Source organism: Arachis ipaensis, chromosome B10 (assembly GCF_059453495.1).
Source record: "Arachis ipaensis isolate K30076 ecotype BB chromosome B10, ASM5945349v1, whole genome shotgun sequence".
In the NCBI taxonomy this organism is placed as follows: domain Eukaryota; kingdom Viridiplantae; phylum Streptophyta; class Magnoliopsida; order Fabales; family Fabaceae; genus Arachis; species Arachis ipaensis.
The window spans coordinates 4,920,248-4,946,573 of NC_142435.1; the positions used below are offsets into that span (position 1 = coordinate 4,920,248).

The 26,326-nt window shown below is 34.6% G+C and overlaps 4 protein-coding genes across 6 annotated transcripts; 2 read left to right on the forward strand and 2 right to left on the reverse strand.

The window, feature by feature from the left end:
• Positions 1-827: 827 nt before the first annotated feature.
• Positions 828-2,736, forward strand: LOC107623790 (stem-specific protein TSJT1). Its single transcript, XM_016326164.3, has 5 exons — positions 828-1,186; positions 1,299-1,554; positions 1,662-1,902; positions 2,026-2,146; positions 2,351-2,736. The coding sequence occupies exons 2-5, from the start codon at positions 1,343-1,345 to the stop codon at positions 2,533-2,535; spliced, it is 759 nt and encodes a 252-aa protein (XP_016181650.1). The 5' UTR covers positions 828-1,186; positions 1,299-1,342; the 3' UTR covers positions 2,536-2,736.
• A 226-nt stretch (positions 2,737-2,962) lies between these two features.
• On the reverse strand, positions 2,963-11,167 carry LOC107623277 (mediator of RNA polymerase II transcription subunit 16). Of its 3 annotated transcripts, none has more exons than XM_088503958.1 (16): positions 10,372-11,167; positions 9,698-9,766; positions 9,452-9,540; positions 9,115-9,227; positions 8,646-8,747; positions 8,130-8,220; positions 7,390-7,983; positions 6,338-6,947; positions 6,137-6,216; positions 5,886-5,968; positions 5,534-5,770; positions 5,214-5,388; positions 4,524-5,041; positions 4,255-4,431; positions 3,624-3,989; positions 2,963-3,472 (listed from the first exon to the last, which is right to left on the reverse strand). In XM_088503958.1, the coding sequence occupies exons 1-16, from the start codon at positions 10,626-10,628 to the stop codon at positions 3,326-3,328; spliced, it is 3,708 nt and encodes a 1,235-aa protein (XP_088360084.1). In that variant the 5' UTR covers positions 10,629-11,167; the 3' UTR covers positions 2,963-3,325. The 3 variants fall into 3 exon arrangements, with proteins under 3 accessions (XP_088360084.1, XP_088360090.1, XP_088360098.1); XM_088503964.1 differs by having other exon boundaries at positions 8,130-8,215; positions 10,372-11,136; XM_088503972.1 differs by having other exon boundaries at positions 8,130-8,215; positions 9,698-9,761; positions 10,372-11,101.
• Positions 11,168-15,147: 3,980 nt separating this feature from the next.
• Positions 15,148-18,340, forward strand: LOC107624462 (cold-responsive protein kinase 1). The gene is made up of 7 exons (XM_016326954.3): positions 15,148-15,280; positions 15,664-15,762; positions 15,946-16,058; positions 16,133-16,343; positions 16,460-16,697; positions 16,789-16,939; positions 17,708-18,340. Exons 2-7 carry the CDS (start codon positions 15,675-15,677, stop codon positions 18,020-18,022), a joined length of 1,116 nt encoding a protein of 371 aa, XP_016182440.1. The 5' UTR covers positions 15,148-15,280; positions 15,664-15,674; the 3' UTR covers positions 18,023-18,340.
• A 2,309-nt stretch (positions 18,341-20,649) lies between these two features.
• Positions 20,650-23,443, reverse strand: LOC107623251 (clathrin light chain 2). The gene is made up of 3 exons (XM_016325439.3): positions 22,843-23,443; positions 21,381-21,534; positions 20,650-21,287 (listed from the first exon to the last, which is right to left on the reverse strand). Exons 1-3 carry the CDS (start codon positions 23,217-23,219, stop codon positions 20,862-20,864), a joined length of 957 nt encoding a protein of 318 aa, XP_016180925.1. The 5' UTR covers positions 23,220-23,443; the 3' UTR covers positions 20,650-20,861.
• Positions 23,444-26,326: the final 2,883 nt, after the last annotated feature.

Consider the following 26,326-nt stretch of genomic DNA (forward strand, 5'->3'; position numbering starts at 1 on the left):
ACAAAGAAAGCTATGATTTAAGATTATAAGGAGAAATTTTGTTAGTTTCTATGATAATTACTAGGTGAAAATTTACTAGTAATTATTTTTATGTGAAGTTAATAGTTAAAAATTATTAAATAATTTAACAAATTTAATTAAATTATAATTTTTTTGGTGACTAATTAAATTATAATTTAATAACTTTAATTATCAACTTTATATAAAAATAAAAGTATGTAAAATGGAAAAAACTCAGGTAAAATTAATTTTATGTGAAGTTAATAAATGAGAGTCGATAAATAATTTGAATTTTTATCTAATGACTCTCAATTATCAATTTTACGTAAAATTAACTCTACCTGAATTTCCACCATACAAAATTTTATCCAAAAACGCGTGTGCCAACAAATTCAACGGTTGCTTCTGACACTGAAACAGTGAAAAAGACATACTTTTAAGTAAAATAAAAAATCATTACCTTCAAAGTGCAACAGTAATCCATAATTAGGTAATTAATTGTGGACCGTCGTTGTTGGTTCTAACTTGTAACATATAAAATGTGCAGATGCGGCAAGAAACGCGGATGAGAGAACACGCTTTTGTAATTTGCTGAGTCAGATCAGTGTCATATCAAACAGATAAGGTTTTATTTTTATTTAAGGGTCCCACACACTATTCTTTTCTTTATTCCGTTTCTTCTGCAATTGCAGTTTCAAGTTTCAACCTTCCATAATAATCACATTCACATCACGTGTCCATGACTCGATTCTGATGCTGTATCCGATCCAACCATTACTATTTTCCACCTATTATTTCTCTATTAATAATACTTTAGATCAAGGCTGTAATAACTCGCATCTGAACTATTTTAGCTGAATTTTTTTATCTCGTAAGTATTATTATTGTTATAAAAGATACTACTAATTATATATTCTGGTAAGGAAAGAAGATAAGAAAAGTTGCACGTCATAACTACTATAACAAATATAATATAACACTTTTCATGTTCATTTCGTTGGATATAACTGCCACGTAGATGCAATCTTTCAAACCCCGTAAATTTAGTGCTTCACATTATCATGTTTGTATCTATATATACCTAACCATTGTTACTTTTTCTTCATATCACTATCCGTTTTCCAAGGCTATCTATCACAATCTCAATCTCATTCTCCATCTGCACCAATCTGCATTGCTGCTTTTGGTACTTTTTAGTTTTTAGTGTTTACATTTGTTCATTTTCTTGATTATATTTTGTATGTTTTTATTGTTCTAATTAAGTCTCATAGGTTTTCTTGTTCTTAATTTCTCTGCAGCTAATTTCTATATACACACTTATTCAAGAAATTAAAGAGAAAAAATGTTGGGAATTTTCAAGGAGAAGTTGGTGAATGCACCAAAGGAGCTTAATAGCCCTGCTTCTTTGAATTCATCAAACAATAAGCCTAAGCTTTCTTATGAAATCCTTCACAATTTCATGTCCAACAATTCCTCCAATGCTTTCTGCATGAACTTTGGAAATGATGCTTTACTAGCTTATTCCCCTCTAAACCAGCCCTCCATTCATCAAAGGTATGTCTCAAAAAAAGAAGAGAAATTACTACCTTTAAAAAATTCATGGCAAGACATAATGATTTAGGATGTGTACGTTTGTTTCAACTTATGTTGCATTGTGACAGGTTGTTTAGTGGTGTGGACAACATATACTGTGTGTTCTTGGGGAGCCTGCACAACCTTAGCATGCTGAACAAGCAATATGGGCTATCAAAGGGAACCAATGAGGCAATGTTCATCATTGAAGCCTATAGGACCCTCCGTGATAGAGGTCCATACCCTGCTGATCAAGTCCTCAAGGAACTTGAGGGCAGTTTTGGATTTGTCATCTATGACAACAAGGATGGAACTGTTTTTGTTGCTTCTGTGAGTTTTCATGTTCCTTTAATTTCTGAGCCCTCTAAAATATAAAGTGGAAATGTGTGATTTTGATAATGTAGTGGTGGTACTAATTTGCTGACACATGTTGTTTTGTGTTTGAATATATAGGGTTCTAATGGCCAGATTGGACTCTATTGGGGTATTGCAGCTGATGGATCAGTAGTTGTTTCTGAGGACTTGGAACTTATCAAAGCAAGCTGTGCTAAATCTTTTGCTCCCTTCCCAACTGGTATGCAAATTTAGCTAGAATGCAAAATCACTTGTATGTTGTTGTCACTAGTTATATTTAGATACATTAATATTTAAAAAAATGATGATAACAGATAAAAGAACAACCCAAGAACATGTTGCACTTCAAATATTAAGCAGAAGTTCGCAAATATGAAACATATATAATACAATGTATTGATTACTTGGTATGTTGAAATTGCAGGGTGCATGTTTCACAGTGAGCATGGTCTGTTAAGCTTTGAGCATCCTACAAAGAAGATGAAAGCAATGCCTAGGATTGACAGTGAGGGGGTCATGTGTGGAGCCAACTTCAATGTTGACTCCCAATCAAGGAACCCAATGATGCCACGTGTTGGAAGTGAAGCTAATTGGGCCACTTGGGGCTAAACCAAATTCACTAAATTTGATCAAACATAACCCAAGCCTTTTTCTTTATTTTTTCTTTTGGCTGAGAGCAACTTATTGTAATGGGGGGATCACTTGATTTTAACCCTTTTATTTGTGTACTTTTCTTGTTTGGTTCATCTATGTACATATTCCTGCTTCCTTCAGGATTGAATATGAATAACATTAGGTTCTACTTTTGCAGTTTGAAGGGTGTATATATATGAATAAACAGTTAAAAAAAATGCATTCAAAACTACCTAACAGTAATGATCAACATCAAAGCTTTTAAAAATTGACATCCTAAATTGCCACAAATATATGTAAAGAGAAGTTATTTTGTAACGGCCAAACTCATTTTGCAATATAGCAATTCATCAAAGATGGGACAAAATTAAAGTATAAAAAAATTATAGCAAATTTGCATGTAATCAGAAGTTCAACTCCATTTCTTCAATAATTTTTCCTTGAATGACATCAGATATTGCCATATTGGTAACTCAACTCAAACTTTTAAATGTTACCAAAAATAAAAATTTCCTTAAAAGAGCTATTATTTATTTACCCTGAAGAAACAACTATCTCCATGATTTGACTTGAATGACTACAGAATAATTGGATCTGGAACCAAAAAACGAATACATGACTGAGAAATGAACCTGTAATAAATATACAACTTCTCTAATATACAATTCCAGTCAGCATTCCATCTACATCTAGTTAGCCATAAATATATGCAATGCTTCTTCACTTTAGAGAAACTTGTGTGTTAACAAACTTTAAATGAAGCCGGCTATACAACTCGGACCCACGTTCCGCCGCATATTGGGCACCCATGAGTCCAGCGGCTGATCCACCAGATTTCCCGGTCATTTTGACTAGGAGGGTTGGTTGAACCCGGCGACGTGAAAGCGCAGGTCTGCCGCAGACATCTTATGCACTGCAACATACAAGCAAAATGAAAAATTGGGTAATATCAACATGAAATGTTTGAATCATACTCTTAACAAGAATTTAATGGTGAAAAATATGTTACATGTACAAGTGGACAGAAAACAATATAAACAAAGAGACAAGATCTATTTCCGAACCTTGTACCAGACCCCTTCTAGCCCAGTCTTCCATAATGCAGTAACGACGTCTCTTCGTGATCCCATTATACCAAGATATCCTCCCAGACCAACAGAAGAATTCAACCCAAAAGCTGCTTCTCGTTCAGACATCCTGCGCTTACGAGGCCATATGGCATGGGCTCCATGGTAGACATCACAATTTTCCAATGAGCTCAAATCACGTGGACTTGAACTAACAAGTTTATTTGCAGGACCCACATCATTTGGATCAGACGAAAGTCCACCAAACATATTTCGTCTATGCCACTCCTCTGCTGGAGGGTGGAGTTCTAGCTCGCGTAGTAGAAGACCGGCAGCATCAGTACCTCGAGGACGGGGCATGTTCTGCATAGTTCAATTTTAAATTGGTTTTGGGGTGGATCAAATTCACAAGTTTGTCTAAGAATAGACTTCAAATTTTAATGCACCCGAAAGAAATTAAAAAGAACATGTATATTATCTTTTCATGACCGACACAAACTTGACACACTACTTAATCACTAAATCAGTCATAGGAAATAACATCACCATAATGTTCACGAAATACTAATTATATCTAGTTTAATTTGTCTTCAAGTACTGACTCTTGAATGAGCAAACACAAAGTTACCTGCATGTGTGGGCCAAGGGATGCTTCGACAACTTCTGGCAGTACAGTGTAGTTCCCATCAATATAATGCAGCCGAACCTGAATGTTGCTGCTTCCCACCTGAGAAACTGGTAACGGGTGTTGCAGCCCAGAAGTTCGCCGACAGAGATCCATAAGAATGAGAAAAAGAACTTTGACCTGCATCAACAGTGCAGTGAGACCTTTAGTAAGATTAACACTATCCTTAAGCAATATTAAGAATTACTGTGACTTCCAAAACAGATTTATACCTCCTCAAACGTATATCCTTGACCAGCATTTCCAGTACCAACTCTTGACCGCCCAGAAGTTGGTTCTTCAGTTCCTTTTGCCCCAGGCACAACCTGACCAGTTCGATTTGTCTGACCATCATCAGACTTAACTACAGTTGACACTGGTTTTGCAACCTCATCCACGTTGCCTGGAGCAGAAGCATTAGGTTGAGGTTTCTGTGCATTTGCATCAGCAGTTCTATGCGCACCACCAGCATAGCGGGGGAGTTGTGCTCGTCGGAAGAAAAAACAGAAGAGCAAAAGTTGGCATAATCTATGAAGGAAGTGACAGTCCCCGATAAGCCTAACTGCAGGTGTTCCAGGAAAAGTTCCTGTGTTAACACTAATGGGCATAAATGACGGAGGACCAGTGATTGGAGGGTTAGGAGTTGGGTTGGACACACCATCAGCTGGGTTACTAATCTTGGCAATAGCACCTTGTACCCAAGCTTGCATCTGTGGGGTTCCACTAGAACTGGTAGTCCCATTTTGTGCTCCTGAAAAACAAGGCCTTTTCTTCATCAAGCCGATGATTAAGAAGAATTTGATAATTAAAGAAATTCAAGGGCTACGACACTGATAATTTTGTGACAAGTAATACAAATTAGCACCAAATATTTTGCCTCTATATATGGTCTACATATTAATGTAAGATCAATGGACACTAACCTTGACTAGGTGCAGGAGTTGCAGAACTTTGGGCAGCAGGACTAGGAACAATATTTCGGTTACTAGCAGTCCCTGCAGTCACAGCATGAGTTGCTAATGTACGACAGAAACTTGCATAACGCCGCAACCGGGTGATAAAATGTGAAGCCAGATCAAGCACAGAATCGACATAGGCCTGCATAATATTGAAATGATTACAAGTATACATTCAAAAAGTTTAGCAGCTTTACAGAAATGTTATCCCATCGAAAATTAGGATGAAATCAAAATGTGTAATAATATATGATCACATTTAGTAAGTAGGTGTAAAGAAAGAAGACCTGAATACTTGGCATTAGTGCTGGTTCAACAGATACAGCTTGGGCATCAATTCTCGATAGTGTATCACTAGATACTTGCCAAGGATCAGGCACTAAAACTGAAGGATCTATTAAAGCAGACTCAATTCCCTTACCAAGCATATCCAACAACAACCTAGCTTGCATATCCAGAACCATTGCCCTGACCTCTTGAGCATTTGCTCCTTCAAGTAGCCTACACTTTATCCTATCTAGACTCTGTAATAATTACACAAAACCAAGTTAGTTTATCCAATAAAGCAATAACAAAGCCACTTATAAATGCCAATCCGAAAACATGCAAAGCGAATGGAAAGAATTGACAAAAACATACAGGACAATACTGCTGTCTGTGCTGAGCAGAAGGAAGAGAATGGAAATCTGCATCCAAGACTGCAATAATGCTGTTTAGCGAAACTGGAAAAAAAAAGGTATCAATAGAATGTTATAGAGATGCTTTAAACCAGAATGCCTATATGAAAAAAAATGTAAACTGAATGATTCCTTTTCAATTCAAATTTCTGGTACAAACATCAAGGAAACTGAAAAATAGTAGTAGGACTTTCATAATTTGTATCTCCTTACCAATACCATCTTCAGCCGCACTCTGTGTACAGCCCACAGCATCCCACCAATCAACTCCAACCAAAAGGCTCCACCAAAACCTGCTAATCCTAACAGACGTTAGCACAATAACCTAAAACATCCATACAGGAAGTAAATCACAAGTTTTGGTAAATTTATGGGAAAATCAAGACAGTCTATGCTGCATATTTAAGAAATCACCTTTCAGCAATTGCACGCTCCCATGTTGAAGAGTTGGCCTTTACTTGACTAGTTGGGATAGCAGGAGGAAGAACCCGGATTATTTTCAATACTGTTTGATCCTTGCATGTGTCATGCCAAACAGAAGCTAAACAGCAACTCGTTGAAGAAAACGCAGGAGCAGCAATTGCAGATCCTACAGTAATCTGATAGTTGTCTACAGGTGCAAAATTTGGACCAGAAAATATGTGGACTCCACCCCGAAGAAAAGCAATGGCAATTTCACCACCATGAGCAGCATAAACAACACGGGCAAGTGTCCTAACATCACTTGGAAGATCAAAAGGATCAAAAGTTACGCCTTTAAAACTAGATTCGGATACCTTTTGCACATTAGTTTTCATTCCAACTGCATGTGTTCGATGATTCTTGAAGTCATTTGTTGGGGGAATGCTCAGGTCCACTTTGGACTGCCAAACAGTTTGCATAGGAGGCTGTCCACCCATACTGGAAGTAGGGTTTCCAAATATTGGATGGAGGACAACATGTTGTAAAGATGATTCCCAGCGTTGCACTCTCCACCCTGTAACTGATGGCCCCTCATCTGGATCATAAGGGGACATGTACTGTCCTATAAATATAAGTCATGTACTACTTCAGTACTTCTATAGCAATTTCTGAGCTCAATAATAAGTGCACAAGAAATCTCTGGCATAAAATTCACACAAACATGGAACGTGGCCAGTAATTGTCATGAAACCTAGAGATGCAGATCAGGCTAGAAATGTATATAAGGGTTCTTCCTGTAAGTTACTTTTGTTGATTTTGGCCAGAGCGTCAACTTACTCATGGAGAATAGTGTGTGTGTGGAAGCACCAGTATTAGGAGGCCAGGAGGGGGAATAAAAGATAGCTTGTTACTTGAATCAGTTCCATTAGTATCACTAATATCATTTGATATTAATTTAAGAGAGAAAATTCAATGGGGATGCAAATTTTGTTTAGAGAATAATTTAATGAATCTATTAGAATGAATAAATAGCAAAAAATATCAACTCAGAATCAGGTCCATACCCTCAATTATCACAACAGCTATCACGGAGCCACCTCGAGTTGGATCAAAGGCTACTGCTGTTACACCAGAGCCCCATGTCGTGGCTGCAGAAGATTGCGCTGCAGCTTCAGGACTCACATATGCTGAAAAATTCGAAACTGGGGAGCAGTGAAGTGGTATAGAATCCCCAATATTTTGGTCTGTTAGCTTTTTCCCTCGCTTTTCTTCAGATATCAGATAATCTTGCCAACTAAACAAATAGGCAGCTAAAGGGGCAAATCCGCTCCAGTTTGGTGGACTAAGAGGTGGGGCACAGTTATTGATACTTGTCTTCGGAGTTGCTTGGAAACCATTTCCAGGACCAGGCATAACCTCCCAAACAACAACGGTGGATGGATTCACAATTGGCACACCTGCGACATGCATGGCACCACTGTCCGTGATGATAGCATCAGCATCCATAATGCCACTGGGTCCACAACCCAGTAGCCCTTTACTAGTGCAAAACCATCTAGCTGGTGCTGCATTCTGGCAATGAGGCCACTGTGACCAGTGAAGTTGAACCGAGCCTGATGAGAACACAGAACACACACAAAGAAAATTGGGCCATCTAGCTGAAATCAAAATAGCTCTTAAGTGTCAGATATACAAAAATGACGTATTTGAGCTCATTACTAATTAGAAACAAATGAACATGTAAAATGAAAGATTAAGAGAATAACTGAAAGAATTCATAAAACTAGGCATGAAAAGAATTGACCTGAGGTTTGAGACTGTTGTGAAAGAAACTTTTCCTCAAATATTGACTTCGAATTGGCAGCACCGCTAGACTTAGATGAAAGCCACCTATACTGATTTTTACAGAAAAGTAATTAATTTATATTTAAATTTAACGAAAATTAAACTGCACACACATACATGCTTGCTAAAGTGCAAACTTTACGCTAGTGCAATGACTTTATGGTTGAATTATGGATAATGGAATTTTCACTAATACCTCAAAACCTTTCTCTTCAATTTTTCTTGACAGATACAAACTCCCAATCAGAGTTTTGGAAGAATTAAAAAAAATTACCTATCTGCCTTTAGTAAAATTATTTCTAAAATGCTTTTTATGTAAAAATTTTTTAGAGAAAATCTTCTTTAGAATCTTCCTCTCATTCCTTACATATCTACATAAGATTTAAGGCCATCAAAAGTGTAACTGAAATGTTTATAAGAATTCTTGAAAAATAATGCAGGGAAACTATAAACAGTGAAAACGTAAGTTGCATACCAGAGACACCCCTGATAGCCACTTTGTAACAACTGCAATATCTTGTCGCCACTCATGCTCAAGCTGCCAGTAGCTAGTATCACGTACAAGATTAGCTGGCCCCTGAAAGGACAAAGAAAACAGTAACAATCAATCAAACAAGCAAAGCATGTATTAGGAATGGAAAAGCAAGAGAAGCTGAAACATAGGCCGAAAAAAAGTATCATCCCACCAGCAGACACAAGTATCAAGTCAATTAATTAAATTAGCCTCCTAGGACTAATCTATAACATATAGTCAAATCTCCTTTTCATCCAAAGATTTTGATAATCTGCTCAATCATACAGGAAGCTGAATAGAAAATGTTAACGAAATCTATGGTCATAGGAAAACTCATGGCAGAGAACTTCTAACTATATTATTATACTAAAACTACTAAGTTGTGCTATAAATTTTTATTGCAGTACCCACTTATGTAACCCTCACTTACTTGAGATGGTTGAGTCCAAATAGTTACCCTCCCATGAAAATTAGCTATCAATAATGCACGGGGACAAGAAGTAGGGGACCACTCAATAAACTGTACAGAATCACGAGGAGAATCTGCGGAATGTATACAGTGTAACTGATCAAATTCTCATAGACATATAGATGAAAAGATAGAAAGAAAACAAAGCAGTTCAATTGAAAAGGGAAAAGTCCTAACTCTACTACTGCGTGGCTAATTATTCGGATTTGGTTGTGTGAAGAATAAAAAGGTCAAACAAAGACCTGGCATAGGAAAAGTAGAACTCCTCTGGTAAAAGGAAGTAATGAAATTAAAATACCTGCTAGGACATCGAATACTGCACATTCAGTAGGCCTCTCTGGGATCACAATATGTATAGGGATCCAAAATGGTGGATTTGCAGTTGAGCTATGAAAACAAAAGACCAGAAAAAGCAAGAGACATTACAGAAGATTATCAGTTATCCAAAGTTCCAAACTAATAGACATGTTGGCAACAGAACATTTAGTACATAATCAAAGATAAGGCGAGAAACACAGGCACTGGATAACAAGTGTACACTAACCTGGGAATTCTAGCACATGTTTCAGAGGCACAAGCTATAGCATTCAGTTTTCCACACCAGGAAACTGCACTGCGAAAAAGACACGCAATCAATAAGTTCTTTCACATACAGTTCTGAAATAAACACAACTAAATTCGCTCTACACAAGGTCCTTAGGAGATCAAAAGCATAATCTCAGTTTCACACCAACAGAATCATAGACTGCAAAATCAGTCTACAGTCTACACTACATAAGCATCAAATCACGAAGTTCTTATAATTTAAAATCAAAAGATGTCATAATACAAAACCTCGGAATCCTTTAACAATATAACTTGCAGCTTGCCTGAAACTTCTAAAAGCAACAAAAATCTTCATCACAGAAAATTTTCACAGCAAATTACTTAATACTTACACACTTATCCAGTATCACTATCATCTCTACTTGAGCTCCCTTCTTTATTTATTTACCTTTTTTTCAAGGATTATTTGAAAAGGGAAGAAAGAAAAACATACTCAAATCTTAATCTTACTAGAGATATGGTGATCCCAGTTAAATGGCACAAAAAAACAAGGGAAAAGAATGAGAAAATCAAATTACAAACAGTTCAACATCAACAAGGCAAATTCAACGAGTACCAGGAAATAAATGCAGGGAACTGAGATAGAATCTAGCAGTGCATATGCATATATACCTGAAATTGCGGCAAACTTCAGGGACACTCATCTTGTGGAGCAAATGGGACTTTGGTTGCTTAAGCCTAATGCAAAAAACTGTAGCAGGGGTGGTGGTGACTGGGTCTTCCTCCATTGGATTCTCCACAGGTGGCTGCTTCTGTTCACCACTCAATTCCACTGCTTCATTCTTCTCTTGAGCCTCAGCCACAGCCTCCGGCTCCTCGTCCTCCACGACCTCCACCACTGGGCCCTTTGTCCCACCAACTTGATTCATACCACAAAAGGAAAAGGGGCCCAAACAAAAAAGCTTTGATTTTTATACACACGAAAGAGAAAGTTGCAATGCGGTAAAGTGGTGCAAACTGCAAAGTCGCAATTGAAGGTGACAGATATCACTATTGTAGAGAAAGCGAGAAAGGAGAGATTAGTGGGGTTCGTGTCAATTTTTTCTTTATTGATTCAAAAGTTGAAACTTTGATGTGATTTCTTTTGAGGGTTAGGTTTTTATTTTCGTTTCATGTGGTGGTAGGCAAAGCAGGTGTGAATGTTATTCCAAGCTTGGTGTTATTGGGAGGAAGCTTCTTTTTCAATTAAAGAAGATTCAATGTATTTTGAGGTTTTCAAAGTTTTGGGTTTTGAATAATCGAAGGGAATTGGAATTGGAATTGGAATTTGAATTTGGAATGGATGGCATGCAAGGAATTAATGGAGTTTTTGTTTGACAGTTGCAGGAATGAAGAATGCAATGAAGATTGAAGAAGCAAGTATGACTATGAATCTATGAGGTGGTGTCAATGTCACTGTAACTCTCTTATTCAAAAGCTTCTTTCTAACGTTGCGTTTTGTCTCTCTCACTCTGCCCCACCTAACTAGTGCACTTCTTTGTACCACGTTTTTTTATTATTTTTTATTTGAAACACGAGATATTTATATTTTTATCATTTTATGTAAAAAATATTACTTTCATTTTAACTGCAATTTTTAAATCTTGCTAAAATTTCTGTAATTATGATCATCATAGAATTCACATTACATATATTATTGAAATATTGTAATAATACCTAAAAAGTATAAATATTTCAGATTTTAAATTTTAAATACATATGCAGATAATTATTTTTTGAGTGAATACCACATCCGACCCCTAACAATTATCTCGAAAGGACAACAAGGTAAAAAAAAAACACTCAATTCGGTTCCTGATATTTTTTTTTACTGATTAGTCCCTGTGCCAAAAAAACAACATTGACTTTTTTTTTGCATATGGGTCTCGTTATTCTTTCGAAGTAATTATCAAAAGTCGAATTGGATTTTTTTTCAAGGGCCTCGTTGTCTTTCGAGGTAATTGTCAGAGACTATTTTGATTTTTCTCTTATTTTTTTCATCCTAAAATGAGTTTGGTTGGTAAAAATAACATAAAAGTATATGATAAATTCAAAGATTAATTCTAAAAGGATCTTTTAAAAAAATGAAAAAAGTATTGTATATTTTATATTATGGTTTAGCTAATATATATATCTTAAAGATACATGTTAAAATTTTAGTTAATAATATTTTTATAGAAAATACAAAATTTAGTTTTCTAATGTATCTAGTCTTATACATTTATCAAAAGAATAAATTACTATTTGTACCCATAAAAGATACAGACGCTGACAAATGTACTCATATAAGAATAAAACGACAATTGTAACTACGGAAGGAAGATGACTTCTGTGTGCCCCCAGACGTTGTGTGTGCCCCCACACATAAGCCATCTTTCATGGTATGGTACATTTGTCAGCGTTTAAATCTTTCATGGGTACAAATGATAATTTATTCTTTATCAAAATATAAAATTTAACCATTTTTATTAGTAATAACCTTAACATATTTCCCAAGAAATTAAGGCAATTTTTTTGTTAAATGTAGTTTCACATGAAACTACAAAGTCAAGAGAAGTCTTAATCATTTGATATTTAGAAATGGCATTAACGCAATAGTCGTATTTTGCCAAATCAAGAAGAAGCCGAACCTATTGACTTTGAAGTTTGAACATCATCACTTGCTGATCAAATCAAACGACCAAAAAAAATTTGAAAGAATAATATAACAACTGAGGATATTTATTCAGCTTGGGTTTATGACTGTAGCCAGTAAATCTTATAGTCCAAGGTAGAACATAAAGAGTTGAATGGTTATATTCTAAGTTCATTGTTGAAAGTTGAAACTTGGCGTTTTCTGAAAATGTTGATGGTTTTAATGCAAACATACCGAGGATGATACAAATTCTCTACGCCATATCTACTAGAATTTATTATTGATAATGTAAGTTCATAAATATGTATATGACTGTATGTATATATTCCCTTTCAAATAATAAAAACTTTCTTGTAAATATGACCTTCTATAGTTTTATATATTTACAAAAATTTTGTTCAAACTTATTATGTCAAAGAAGTAAAGTCCACCGTTTAAAAAAAAAATTATGATTCTTTTGAAACGTAGACACACAAAATACTAAACCAATAAATAGTTAACCATGGTATGGTAATTGGTAAGGATAACAGTGGCATAGCTTGAAAGGAAATTTTAATAAAAAAATTATATAATAGTATTTATATTAAAATAAAAATTATAAATATAAATATTTTATTTTTAAATTTATTAATTAAAATGTAAGATTACATATAGTTAAGGCTAATTAAAAAAATAAATCGAGTCACCAAAAAAAAAAAATTAAAAAAATAAATCTGATTTTCGTTCAAAAAAATTTGTTTAGAGTAATAAACCAATTTGATTTTAAATAAAAAGTTAATTTTAAAAAAATAATTACTTTTGACATGAAAAAAAAATAGTTTTTGTCTATAAAAATCTATTTTTATTTAAAAAATTAATTTTTAAATCTAAAAACTGATTTTTTATTTAAATTATACAAAAACGATTTTTTATTTTCGATACTATTTATCTCTCAAAAGTCTCAAGACTAATTATCTTTAGTATTTTTTCCATTACAATCAAATAATATAATACAACAAAATAAAATCTTAAATTTCTAATAAAATAAAAATATCAAAATTTATTAATGTAAATAGTGTTGATACTACAATAATATTTAATTTGTAATGTTGATTTAAAATAAAATATTAACTTTTTATTAATAACTGATATTATTACTAGTATACTATAATTTTTATTATTCTAAAAATAAAATAATACATAAAAATATATGAAAAATCAAATATAATTTAATGTAATATTGATTTAAATATATGCATACAAAAAAAATTTAAAGAATGATAAAGCTGAATATTGAATCCAAATATATAAATTAAAAATATATTATTTTAATCAAATTGAACAAACTTGTTTCTTTTTAAGATAAAACTACTTACAAAAGCTTTGAAGAGCCGTGGCCCCATCGTCCTAACAAAGCTCCGCGAATAATAACAATGTTGATGTGTTTGTAATTTGCAATTGAAAGTAATAAATCCAAACAAACTAATAGTATTTTTTGTAATCTTTATAATTTGCACTCGATTTCAATGTGTAAAAGAACGCCACTATAGTATTTTCTTAGCAGATTTTGGCGTATATTTGTTCATTATTTAATATTTATCACTACATCAGAATTTTAGAACATTTTTTAGCTCTCCGTTATTTCCTAGTGACGATATAGCAATATCCAATTAGAAAAGGGTTTTTGAACAACGTTGGATTTTTACTATATTAACGAAGGATTAGAATGTAAAATTTATTGAGAAAGCAAGAGTTGTGCGAAATGGAATAATTAAATTTGGACACTACTAAACAGTTATTTATGATTCGTTTTTTAATGTTATTTTGCTTAAATTTTCAACTGGTATTAAGGAATCTCTTTTCTTAAAATTTGAGCTTTATCTCAACAAATAAATTATCCACTAATTAAAAATATAAAAATATTTTTATTTTAAAAAATATCACACATCTAAATTTCTCTAATTAAAAAATTTTAAAAATAAAAAAATATTTTTATATTTTAATTAATAAAAAATTTATATACTTTTAAATTAAAAAATTAAAAACCTATTTATTATTAAATTTTATGTAACTTGTTTCTTTTAACTTTTGCTCGTTGCTAATAAAATAATATTTTTTATTATCCGAGTTATTGTGAAACAAAAATATTATTTGTACATCAAAATTATCTACTAAAATCAGTCATTAATATATTTATATATAAATATATGTGTAGTTTAATTTTTTTTAATGTATATTTATATTTTAGCATGTATTTTATACTGATGACAAATTTTTAATGGCTGATTTTAGTGTACACGTAACATAATTTATTATGAGACGGCATTAGCACTGGTCCAAAGAGTTAGGAACGGGAAGAAAATACAAATAGAAAGATTTGGTTTATGCAACGTTGGGGCCCAGTCAAGTGGGAACTGACAACAGGGCCTGCATCATGCTTGAATGTCATCAATATCTCTCTGGTTTAGTTTAATTAATCTCAATTATAATCATAACCTCTAACAAAATATTCGTAGAGATACTTTAGATTTTTCACTAAAATAAATCCACATTGGTGATAAAAAAAATTAAACTTGTGTCTTTGTGGAATATGAAATTACTACTCACTATGTCAATTGTATTTTCTTTTTTAACCATCAAACAAATAATTAATGCTCAATGTCTACATCCACCATCTACCTTCTCCATTCATTATAAAGTCAACTTCAAACACGGCTGAAATTTCTTTTTTATATTTAATTATTATTATATTTTTCAAAGTCCAACTCAACTAACTTGGATTATATTAACCAACCACTTTCACATTCTCTCATTTCTTCACGTTTCTCTTTAAGGCTGCTTTTTTTTTTTCTTCTTCAGCTTTTGCATTCAGTAACTAACAGTTTTTGCATCTCTGCCTCCATCTGAATTGTGTTTAACATCAACCATGTATCCTCTTTCTCTGTCTCTCAACTCTGAACACACCCTTTTTTGTTTTCTTATTATTGCTTTCTCTTGTCTTATGATAATTGACACTTAGCATTGTTTTATTAAAGAGATCTTTTGTGTCTTTTTCATTCTTGAAGTTTTAGTCTTTTTGGCTTGAAAATTGTGATGCCGAAATCAGTTGTTTAAGTGACAACTGGGTTTAATCCTCATCTGTTTTTTTTCTTTTTCCTTTGTCCTATAATATGCAAGTTGTTTTTCATGTTACATTTTTAAAATAAGGTTTTTGTCTCCAAATTGAACAAGAAAATAGCAATTCTTTTCCCACTTGGAAGTGCATAGCTACTAGTTGAATTTGATTTATATTAGTATCTAATATTATGCAGATTGCAACACCATGACCATTAAGAGTTGTGGCTGCTTTGGAGCCTCAACTACAAAGAAGAAGAAAACTATAACTTCTCATAGTCCCAATGAAATTGATGGTGAGGGATTGTTGCTTATTTCTCTTCATACTTTCCGGCCTTGAACGATATTCGTGATCAGATAACTATTTTCTGTGTACTTCTTGATTATTGGTTAATGATTTTCCAAGGCAAGCCTTAGATTTTCATCATCTCCAAGTAGATGAGTGTTTGATTGTTCTCTTTTTCTCTTTTGTTGTTAAGGCTATCCCTTAGCCAATGTTAGGCAATTCTCTGATAAGGAACTGAGATTGGCAACTGATAATTATCATTCAAACAGTAAGATAGGAAGAGGAGGCTTTGGAACTGTTTTCCAGGTATTCAGGTTACTATGCTTCTAAACTTGTAAATCTTGTAATTGTGGAATTAATATGATTTGTGATTATCTTAGGGAACCTTAAAAGATGGAAGACAGGTAGCAGTGAAGACCCTTTCAGTTGGATCAAAGCAAGGAGTTCATGAATTCTTGACTGAAATTAAGACATTATCAAATGTTAGACATCCAAACCTTGTTGAATTGGTTGGATTCTGCATTCAAGGACCTAGCCGCACATTAGTCTATGAGTATGTGGAAAATGGCAACCTTGATAGTGCATTACTTGGTAATTTAAATTTGACAAATCTGAATTATAAAGTCAGAAATCAAATACATATACTCATTTGAGAGAGGATGAAACATGTAAGCTTTTGAATCATTTTCTCTACTATCTCTTTGCAGGCACAAGGACTAAGAGAATTAAACTAGATTGGAGAAAAAGATCTGCTATTTGCATAGGTACTGCTAAGGGTCTTGCATTTCTTCATGAGGAAATTGTGCCACATATTGTACATAGAGACATCAAAGCTAGTAATGTACTACTCGACAAAGATTATAATCCGAAAATTGGTGATTTTGGATTGGCAAAGTTATTCCCAGACGACATTACTCACATCAGTACAAAAATTGCTGGAACAACGTATGTTACTTAATCACATCTCTTAAGTTTTATAAACTTGGAATATGAAACTGATTAATACTCTACCCTTGTTTGGTTTCTATTTGCATAGGGGTTACTTAGCACCAGAATATGCATTAGGTGGACAGTTAACCATGAAAGCTGATATATACAGTTTTGGTGTTCTTGTGCTTGAAATCATTAGCGGCAGACGCAGCTCGAGGAGTAACTGGGGAGACTCCAACAAACTCCTATTGGAATGGGTATGTAACTATGTAAGAGAGACAGAAACGAAAAGACTGAGACTGAGACTGAGACCCAGTTTGGGTAACTAACTTAATTAAGCTCCTTTTGATAAAATAACTTAAACAATAAATGACTCTGTTAAAAGTAACTTATAAATAAGTTATTTTGTGTTTGAATTTTTAACTCTAAAAGTGCTTATTTTAAAGAAATGTAATGAAAAATAGAAGTATTATGAGAGAAGTCATTTTTTTTAACTTCTCTATAAGCTCCAAAATAGCTTTTTAGAAAGTTGCAATTTGGTTTTGAAAATTGCACCCGACATTAATACTACTACTTTTCATAAGTCAAAAGTTAAAAAAAGCCACTTCTAAAGTTTCCCAAACGGGCCTGAGAGACAGAGACTAAGAGACAGAGATTGAAATAAATCTCAATATTCTGTTTGGTGCAAAATGAGAGACAGAAATTGAAACAAGAATGAAACTCTAATTTAATTTGTACAAAAGATAAAATTGGAATTAATTAATTGAAATGAGGATATTTTAGGTATAAAATATTATTAAAGTTTCAGTCTTCATTTCTAAAAATTTTAGTCCCCTGTGTCCCTACTTTTTGGAGGTACTGAAATACTGAAATTTTAGAGACAGACAGAAATTTTTTGTACCAGTCTTTGAACCAACAAACATGATACTGAGTCTCAGTCTCTCAGTCTCTGACTCAGTAACTCAAAACAAACGCTACTTTTTTTCATGTCTCAAGTTTAAACAAGTTTCTATGTGGTGCAACAGGCATGGCAACTTCATGAAGAGGGTAAACATTTGGATCTTGTGGATCCAGAGATGGAAGAGTTTCCAGAGGAAGAGGTGATGAAGTACATGAAGGTTGCATTGTTTTGCACACAGTCAGCAGCAAGTAGGAGGCCATTGATGACACAAGTGGTTGACATGCTATCAAAGGAAATCCAGCTGAATGAGAGTCAATTACAACAACCAGGATTCTTCATGGATTCAAATGATGAATCCTCTCGGATCAAGTCAACTTCTGACTCTATAATTCCTAATGTTAGCTCTACTCATAGTTTTACTCAGGTGGCCCCTCGATGATCATGCCTAAATAAATATAAATAGTGGTTCACAGGCTTAGGATTTTTTTTTTACTGATTCATTTTTCCTGGAATATATAACGTGGCACTAAAGCAACTAGCCAACTAGGGGCTAGGTATATTGATGCCGGAACCGGTAGTGGATCACTGTATAGTAAATTTACAATATACTAGTTTTGCTGCTTATGTTCATAGGAAACCGGAGAGATGGTTATGCTAGAAATACAAGTCACAAGAAGGTGGTTTGTGACTTTGTGTAATAGTTTAAAGAGATTTGTTCAACATAAAAGGCTTCTGGTGCAAAATGTTTGGTCAACTTGTCCATTTGCTTGAACATATTCAACAATTCTAGCTCATTTATTTCAAAGCCCCGGCAAAATACCTCATTCTCCAATCATCTATTCTATCTATCTATCTATTTTTAATATATAAAAGTAGATGCATAAATTTATCCATATTACTTTTAAGACATCTTTTTTCTCCTACTAATGTCATGTCAGCAATATCGCTTACTTGGCAAAATTTTAGAATCAACTACTCAAGTTTTGCCAAATCAACTATTATTTCCAAATCAGCAAAAAAATAAAATATACAAAAAATATACAAGTAATAAAAATATACACAAATTAGGCTGCAAAATTACCAATGACAATAATTAGAAATTAATAATATCTAACCAAATTTGTAAGCTACAAAAATCAATATCCATATATTTATTATATTTTTCCGTTATAAACATTACAATAAATTTATAACCCCAATAATTAATTTATTAATTTTTATAAATAACTCATTAAATGTAATAAACATCAATGTTACAAATATCATAATAATCTATTAATCATAATAAAATTAACGTTATAAATATTCAAATTTTATACTATTTGAACTACTTATATAAGTCTCCTATCACTATTTCTTCAAATAACATCAAATTTAGCACAAGAAATTTATTTTCGCACTACACAACATCTCAAACTTACTCAATGGAGCATCATTCTTTGGACAATATCACCAAGTAAACAAACAATTGGTTTATCAAAGTTCGCGTGGTTCGTCTATGAGAAATATTAACACCCACAAATGAAAAAGAGTTTCTTTGCTTAGAAATGATTATATTAGATGAAAAGGTATAAAACAAACATATTTATTGTATTTTTAAATTGAACATTTCCCAACACTATTTTAAATTTGCAATACTTGAGACATTGTCTGACAGAGTAGGTCAAAGAAAAATATTAACAGGTAATTTAACTCTATACTATTTCAATTATTCTTATTAAAAATAACTTATTTAATAAAAAAATTCTACACATTTTTGTTCTTTTTATTGTAGATGACATTGAAAAACTGCATGCACATCAAGAGATTAAGGAGAAAGAAAACCATACAAATTCAATACACATCTTCAGAAGAAGAACATACATGCAAAAATGGAACAAACAACACAATAGAAAGTGCATACAACTCAACAATTCATAAAAAACATGTCTTCACAAGAATCTACGACAGAAAAAGGATGCGCCACATAAGGAGACTAAATTCATCGACAAAAACAAATACAAAAATCAAACCACCAAATAAAAATGTCACTTTGTACAACTCCAACATTCAAATTTTTTGTACTATAAATTATTTTAAACAAAATATCTTTTAAATTTAACTTTAATTTACACATATTTAATTTAATTCTACAAAATATAACCATTTTTAATATTTATTATATACTATCATTAATTTACCGCCGGTCTCATTCTAGTTTAACGGCCAAAACAGATGGAAATCAATGGGCCTCTCCCCCAAGCAATACAGAATGCGCCTAAGCCTATACTGTGGTATAAAGATAAAACATCCGACTTTTCAGTTTACATATTTAGAGTCCGTTTGGAAGTAGCAGAAACTATTTTTTTTGACTTTTGGATTATGAAAAGTCAGAATATACGGTGTTTGGCACCATTTTAGAAAAAACTTTTATCTTCCCGAATAGAAGCATTGGCCTTCCACCATCATTCTCACGCAATGTTCCAAACCTCACCATTTTCACGTAATGATTGATCCTCCACCACCATTTTCATTTTCAGACAATATTGCATCTGAACAACCTACTGCATATATTCCTTCTAAATATTTTTTTTATCATTTTATCACTCTACTTTTTTTTTTCACATGTGATTTTATAACTTTCTATTATTTTCATAGTTAATTATAGCAAGTTCTTGACCTCAATAAAGGAGAAGGAAATTCTAATATGAGTAAAAATAAAAATAAAACACAGCAACAAAATATACATTAACACACATTTTATATTTATTTTTTATTTTCACCTACCATATCATACACAATATTAGTGATTAAGTTATGTAAAATCAACATTCAATATTGGAAAGTATTTGTTATCATTGTTATTTTAATATTCATTCTCTTCTGTAAAAAAAAATTATTTTTTGAGTTATTTATCCAAACACTACAACTTTAAAATAAGTACTTTTATAACTAAAAATCCAAATACAAAATAACTTATTTATAAGCTGAAATTAATAAAAATTCTTATGCTTTAAGCTCTTTTTCAAAAAAAAACTTATTTAAGTTATTTACCCAGGCTATTTGAGTCCACAAGTCAAAAGATCATTTAAGTTAAAAACAAATACTCTGTTATGTAAACCCACTAAATCTGCATGGCATAATTGTCAATAATTGATTTAATTCATACAAAACCTTGATATTGGTCATAAAATGCGGGTAATAAGCATTAGAAACTAATAGCTGGGCAAAAAGATTCATTAAAGACTGTGGGGAGAAAGGTGATCTTAGATGATGGAACTGAAGAATGATACGCACAATTATGCAGCAGGCTGCTCCTCAGGGGCAGCAGCTTCTTTCTCGGGTACATCTGCAGAGCCGTTAGAAGAGGCATCCTTTGGTTGTGATCCATCAGCAGCAGGTTCAGGTGCTTTCGATGTGGCTTTTTTTCCATCCTTACCCTCTTTGGCATCTTTAGTATCTTTGGCAGGAGCAGGAGGTGGAGGAATCATGTGAGGTGGTGGTGTGTGCTTCAGCTTTAATAGTATCTGTCGCATCCTAGCGAGATCGGTGGGTTTACCAGGCTTAGGGCCTTGGACAACTGTAATTGATGGCTTCTTGTCCTGATCCTTCTTGCCTCTTTTCTTTTCAATGTTGGGAACCTCCCGAGGAATGAGCTCTGCAATTGCTTTCCAATAAGCTTTGTCTGCCTCTTTGTGAAACTTCTCTTGATTAGCCACGAATAACTGCTCCACAAGTAGATTTCATTTTCTACCATTAGAAGGGCAGAGAAAAACATATCACGTGACAAATGATAGCATGATGAAAGTGAAACTTACCTTCTCCCTTTCCCTATTTTGAACCTTGTTAGTCTCAACATTAAGCTTCCTTTTCTCATAAAAAGCCACCTTATACTCCTCTGCTTCCTCAATAATCTTCAATCTGATTTCTTTTTCCCTTTTCTCCTTCTCCTCTAACTGAATAGCATTTTGACTGTATAAGGGAAGCCAAACATTAATTGATTTATTTTTGGGTTAACAACATAGATCTTAGATTTTTAATCACCCAAGATCAGAAATTAACCAAAATGATTGTCCTTCCAACAAGTATGAGAATGGATTTGCCTCTGTTGACAGGGGATTTATATATCAATGGCAATAGATATTTTGACAAAAGAAAATGTCAAATTAACCTTTCTATTCAAATCATCCTCACAAATAGCACCTACAAGCATTTTTGGATATCTTAAACAGCAAACAGCAAACACATAATCTGAACTAACATAATAATACCAGTGCCTGCTTGGTCATGTACCATCTAATTTACATAAATATTTCATATCAAATTTAGAAGCCTATTGCTGTATTGCCACTTGTTACTACAAGAAAAACCAAAATATGCAGCAGCATAACACAAATTGTAGTTTTCTTTTGTCATGCATAGACCAATTGCTTTTATGTTATTTGCCATCAAGGCCTATTTAAGAAGCACACACGATTTTTTATTTTTACTCTTTTTCATGGATAGACAAGATTAAATATCAAACTGCATTCATTTCATATTTTCTATAGCACTCTCAAAATCCCAGAGATGTACGTAGGATGATCTGCTCTAATTGCAGTCCTGGTCAAGATTTACGGTCACCTAGGTCTTTTGAAAAGTGCTTCCCTTATCTAATAGAGAGATTAAGAATTTGATATCATCACCTTGAATGTCATCAACTCACTCCAATAGTCCAATGGGCAAAGCCACAAAGGGATCATTCTTGCATAAACTTTTGACCCGGTAAAGCAGCTACGCAAGATAGATCACAAAGTTCAAATCACCACTAACTTGCTACCTCACCATAGAATTTACCCTAGAAATAGCTCCTACACAACACGATTATTATGGACCAAAGTCTAGAGATCCATCCGACTAAGTAAAAAATTTAATTCCCCCTTCTAATCCCCTTGATCCAAAACCTAACCACTGTTGAACTGGTGCTACGCTAATCAACTCCCTATATATCTACCGAAAATCACATCAACATATCTCACAACAGCACAATTAACTACTTCAATTGAACTCAACTAAAGAACTAAACTCACCAATTCGTTTCTTTCTACATCAAGATCAAGCTCCCCGAATCCTGATTCGTGATCCTAAGTCCTTACTGCTTACACGTACCGGCAACAAACTTCGCGAATAAACATGTTAAAAGCTTCTCTAAAATAAAGTAAAATCACCACAGATCTAAAGCAAATTCAAATGAGATCTACCAAATTCATAAGTAAATTGGGAAAGTTCAAAACCGCTCACCGGCGCCACTCCCGAAGCGCGTAACCTTCCTCCGGCTCCATCTCAGTTGGCGGCGGAAGCACCGGACCGTCGGAGACGAAGACGCTTTCGGCACCGCCATAACCGTTCCCGTTCTCGACAGTCTCCGATTCGAAAGGGGAGTGAGAGTAAGCAGGATTGGGATCGCTGAACCCGTAGATCTCCGGCGAGGCGGCAGCGGCGGGGTCATGATCTACGGTGACATCGCCATCGGGGGAGAATCCTCCGGTGAAGCTGGAGTAACCGCCGTAGCCAGAGTAGGTGTCGTCCTCCTCGGCAGCGTTGTGAGCGGCGGCAAAGTGGTCGGCGGAAGAAGAGTTGACGTTTAAGTCATCGGCGAAGGAGTCGAAGGAAGACATGGTTGCGAGTTTCTCTCTCTTCTGTGAAGTGAACACAGCGAGTGCGTTCGTTCTTCTCTCTGCTTTCGTTGAACGGAATAAAATTAGAGCTGAGTTGAGCAGAGTCTATAAACTTATTTTGACTCCTTAATACTTATCGCTGAATATATGTTGATCCTTCATTTTTCATAATTAGCATTTTTTGTATTATTTTGTGTTAATGAATCTATACTTTTATCTTGTCCAACCTACCAAATATACTATTATACTATATAATATAACGGAAAAGCTCTGTGGCTTGTATGCTTTACAAGTTCATTAAACAATAAAATCAAAATATGCGCTGCTTCAGGTACGTTGATTACACGCGCTATATAACATCGCGCGTATATCTAACTACCAGATTTAAAATATTTCTTTCCCTTTTTGTTTTCGTTATTTTGAGATTTCGTTGTTCTTCTTCTCCCGCGTTTTCCCTCCTTCTTCTCCATTGTTCTTTTCTTCTTCTTTTCTCACTAGCATCTTCTTCGTTTAGGTTACCTTTGTCTCTCTCTGCAACTCGAGCTTCGTTTTCTATTTTTGATTTGTTGTTTTCCAAAATCAAAGTTTGATCTCGTTTTGAAGATAATGGATCATTCAACCTCAGATTGTCAGCTGAATGCAGGCGAAGTGGATTATGAGTCAGAATCTAACGAAGTCCCTGAGGTTTGATTTACATAGGATTAGTATGAATTTTCTTTCAATAATTTGTATAGCATTGTGTAGTTGAAAAATTGCTGAACATTGACTGTGAAAGTAACACGTTTACCTGAATCTGTCGATTCAATGTATTAGTTGTGATTAATTACCTGGAATTTGTAGCAGACGCTCGGGTGTAGATCAATTCTTGTTTGGGTGTATTTTAGCTAGAAGTGTGTATCTACACTTTACTGGTTTTTTGTTATTTTAATTGACTTGTTGTTGTTTAGGTGTATTATAACAGACATGATTAGGTGTGTTTTTAGTTTTTGAGATGGTGTATATCTGCAGGCTGTGTATTTACAGTTTATGGCTTTAAAAGTCATTCTGTAGTTGAGTTGTTGCGGTTCGGGTGTATCGTATTAGACATGATTGGGTGTATTTGAATCATATCTATGGGTGTATTTACAGTTCTGACACGGTGTATTTTGCAGCCTCTCTCAGTTGTTGATGACGAGTTTGTTCCAAAGGTCGGAATGACCTTTACCACCCTTGAAGATGCTGGAAAATTTTACATGAACTACGCCAAGGCTGCAGGTTTCTCTACAAGAGTTCGGTGCACAAATAGGAAGGGAAACGAGATTAAGAACTAACTGATTACATGTAGCAGAGAGGGAAAATGGAAATCTAAAATATCTCCGACCGAGAAGACCAATCCGACAGCCGGTCTAAACTGTCCTGCAAGAATTTATATACACACATTGAAGGATGTCGGTGCTTGGATCATTTCAAAGGTTGTGCTGGATCATTCACACCCCTGCTGTCCAAGCAAAGCAGAGATGCTCAAACAGCACAGGGAACTAAGCATGTCCATTCATCGTACGATAGAGAATAACGAGGAGGCCGGTATCAGACCAAGCAAAACCTACCAATCATTTGTTGCGGCTGCCGGGGGTCACCGCGAGTTAAATTTTATCGAAAAGGACGTGAGGAATTTCTTTTTTGAGCTCCAACTCGAAGAGGATCAATCGATTAAGCTGGCTTTTTGGGCCGATGCAAGAAGCAGAGCCGCCTTTGAGCATTTCGGAGACGTCATTTCATTCGACACCACCTACAATACAAACAGGTAACAAACTGTCCCTGTTTATGATGCCAAATTAATTTATTTTTACGAATCCGCAGTAGAGGTGTATATTGGCTGTTTCATTGGGTGTATGCGAAGCATTTGTTAGGGTGTAGCTAATGATTTTGCATTCTGGACCATGGTAATTTGTTTCAGGTATAATTTGGTCTGTGGTTCTTTTGTCGGGGTGAATCACCACGGTCAATCAACACTTCTCGGATGCTCTTTGATGAAGAACGAAGAAATTGAATCATTCAAATGGTTATTTCAAAGCTGGCTTCGTTGCATGGGAGGAAACGCTCCGAAAGGGTTTCTCACCGATCAGTGCGCATCCATGAAAAGGGCTTTAGAGGCCTGTATGCCAACAACAGTTCACCGTTGGTGCATTTGGCACATCATGAAGAAGATTCCAAGCAAATTAAACGGGTACAAGGGACATGCCGATATTGAACAAGAAATGAGCCAAGTTGTTTGGAACTCTCAAAGCAAAGACTCATTCGATAGGAATTGGAACGATTTTCTGCTGAATTTTGGTCTTGTGGACAACAAGTGGCTTTCAGGTAATGTCTTTTTAAAATCTACATCAGAGGTGTAAATTGCATGTTTTCTCGGGTGTATTTATAGACTGTCTTTGGGTGTATTATGCAGATCTGTACGAAGACCGTCACATATGGGTTCCTATCTATCTGGATCACCATTTCTGGGCAGGGATGAGAAGCACACAAAGGAGCGAGAGCATGCATTCATTTTTTAACAAGTATATCACCCGGAACAGCTCGCTTATTCAGTTCGTCAAACAATACGATAATTGCCTCGGAAGCAGGGAGCAAGCAGAGAGAGAATCAGATGCTGCAGATTTTCATACGGTCATACCGTGTGCAACCAAATCCTGCATTGAAGCTCAGTTTCAAGATGCGTACACTCACGCAAAGTTTAGGGAAGTCCAAGCGCAATTCAGAGGAAAGGCGAATTGCATCACCAGACTAAAGAATTCCGCTCTAGGCTATTCAGTATACGAAGTCGGAGAACAAGTTTCCAGCTCAATATTCAACAAGTTCGTGGTTACTTACGACTCGGTTGCAGCCGAGGTAAAATGCCATTGCTTATTATTCGAGTCGAGAGGGATACTGTGCCGTCACGCACTAAGCGTGTTAAGCTTCGAACAAGTAAGCCAAGTGTCAACGAGATACATACTGGAACGATGGAGTAAGAAGGTAAAGAGGCGACACACACACATCAAGAGCAGCCACGATGAGCCACTAATGGAGCCAAGAAGCAAGAGGTTCGACCAATTGGTTTTTCGTTCGCAAAATATATGCGAATTTGC

Excerpts from the sequence above, each read along its gene's own strand:
- LOC107623251 (XM_016325439.3), bottom strand. The coding sequence starts at position 23,219 with ATGTCTTCCTTCGACTCCTTCGCCGATGACTTAAACGTCAACTCTTCT. Across the intron at positions 21,535-22,842 it reads GCGCTTCGGGAGTGGCGCCG|TCAAAATGCTATTCAGTTAG; the intron begins GTGAGCGGTTTT and ends TCCCTTATACAG. Across the intron at positions 21,288-21,380 it reads AAAATAGGGAAAGGGAGAAG|TTATTCGTGGCTAATCAAGA; the intron begins GTAAGTTTCACT and ends CTTGTGGAGCAG.
- LOC107624462 (XM_016326954.3), top strand. The coding sequence starts at position 15,675 with ATGACCATTAAGAGTTGTGGCTGCTTTGGAGCCTCAACTACAAAGAAG. Across the intron at positions 16,059-16,132 it reads GCTTTGGAACTGTTTTCCAG|GGAACCTTAAAAGATGGAAG; the intron begins GTATTCAGGTTA and ends TGATTATCTTAG. Across the intron at positions 16,940-17,707 it reads ACAAACTCCTATTGGAATGG|GCATGGCAACTTCATGAAGA; the intron begins GTATGTAACTAT and ends GTGGTGCAACAG.
- LOC107623790 (XM_016326164.3), top strand. The coding sequence starts at position 1,343 with ATGTTGGGAATTTTCAAGGAGAAGTTGGTGAATGCACCAAAGGAGCTT. Across the intron at positions 1,555-1,661 it reads CAGCCCTCCATTCATCAAAG|GTTGTTTAGTGGTGTGGACA; the intron begins GTATGTCTCAAA and ends GCATTGTGACAG. Across the intron at positions 2,147-2,350 it reads TTTTGCTCCCTTCCCAACTG|GGTGCATGTTTCACAGTGAG; the intron begins GTATGCAAATTT and ends TTGAAATTGCAG.
- LOC107623277 (XM_088503958.1), bottom strand. The coding sequence starts at position 10,628 with ATGAATCAAGTTGGTGGGACAAAGGGCCCAGTGGTGGAGGTCGTGGAG. Across the intron at positions 5,771-5,885 it reads ACAGACAGCAGTATTGTCCT|AGTCTAGATAGGATAAAGTG; the intron begins GTATGTTTTTGT and ends TAATTATTACAG. Across the intron at positions 3,473-3,623 it reads TAGAAGGGGTCTGGTACAAG|TGCATAAGATGTCTGCGGCA; the intron begins GTTCGGAAATAG and ends TGTATGTTGCAG.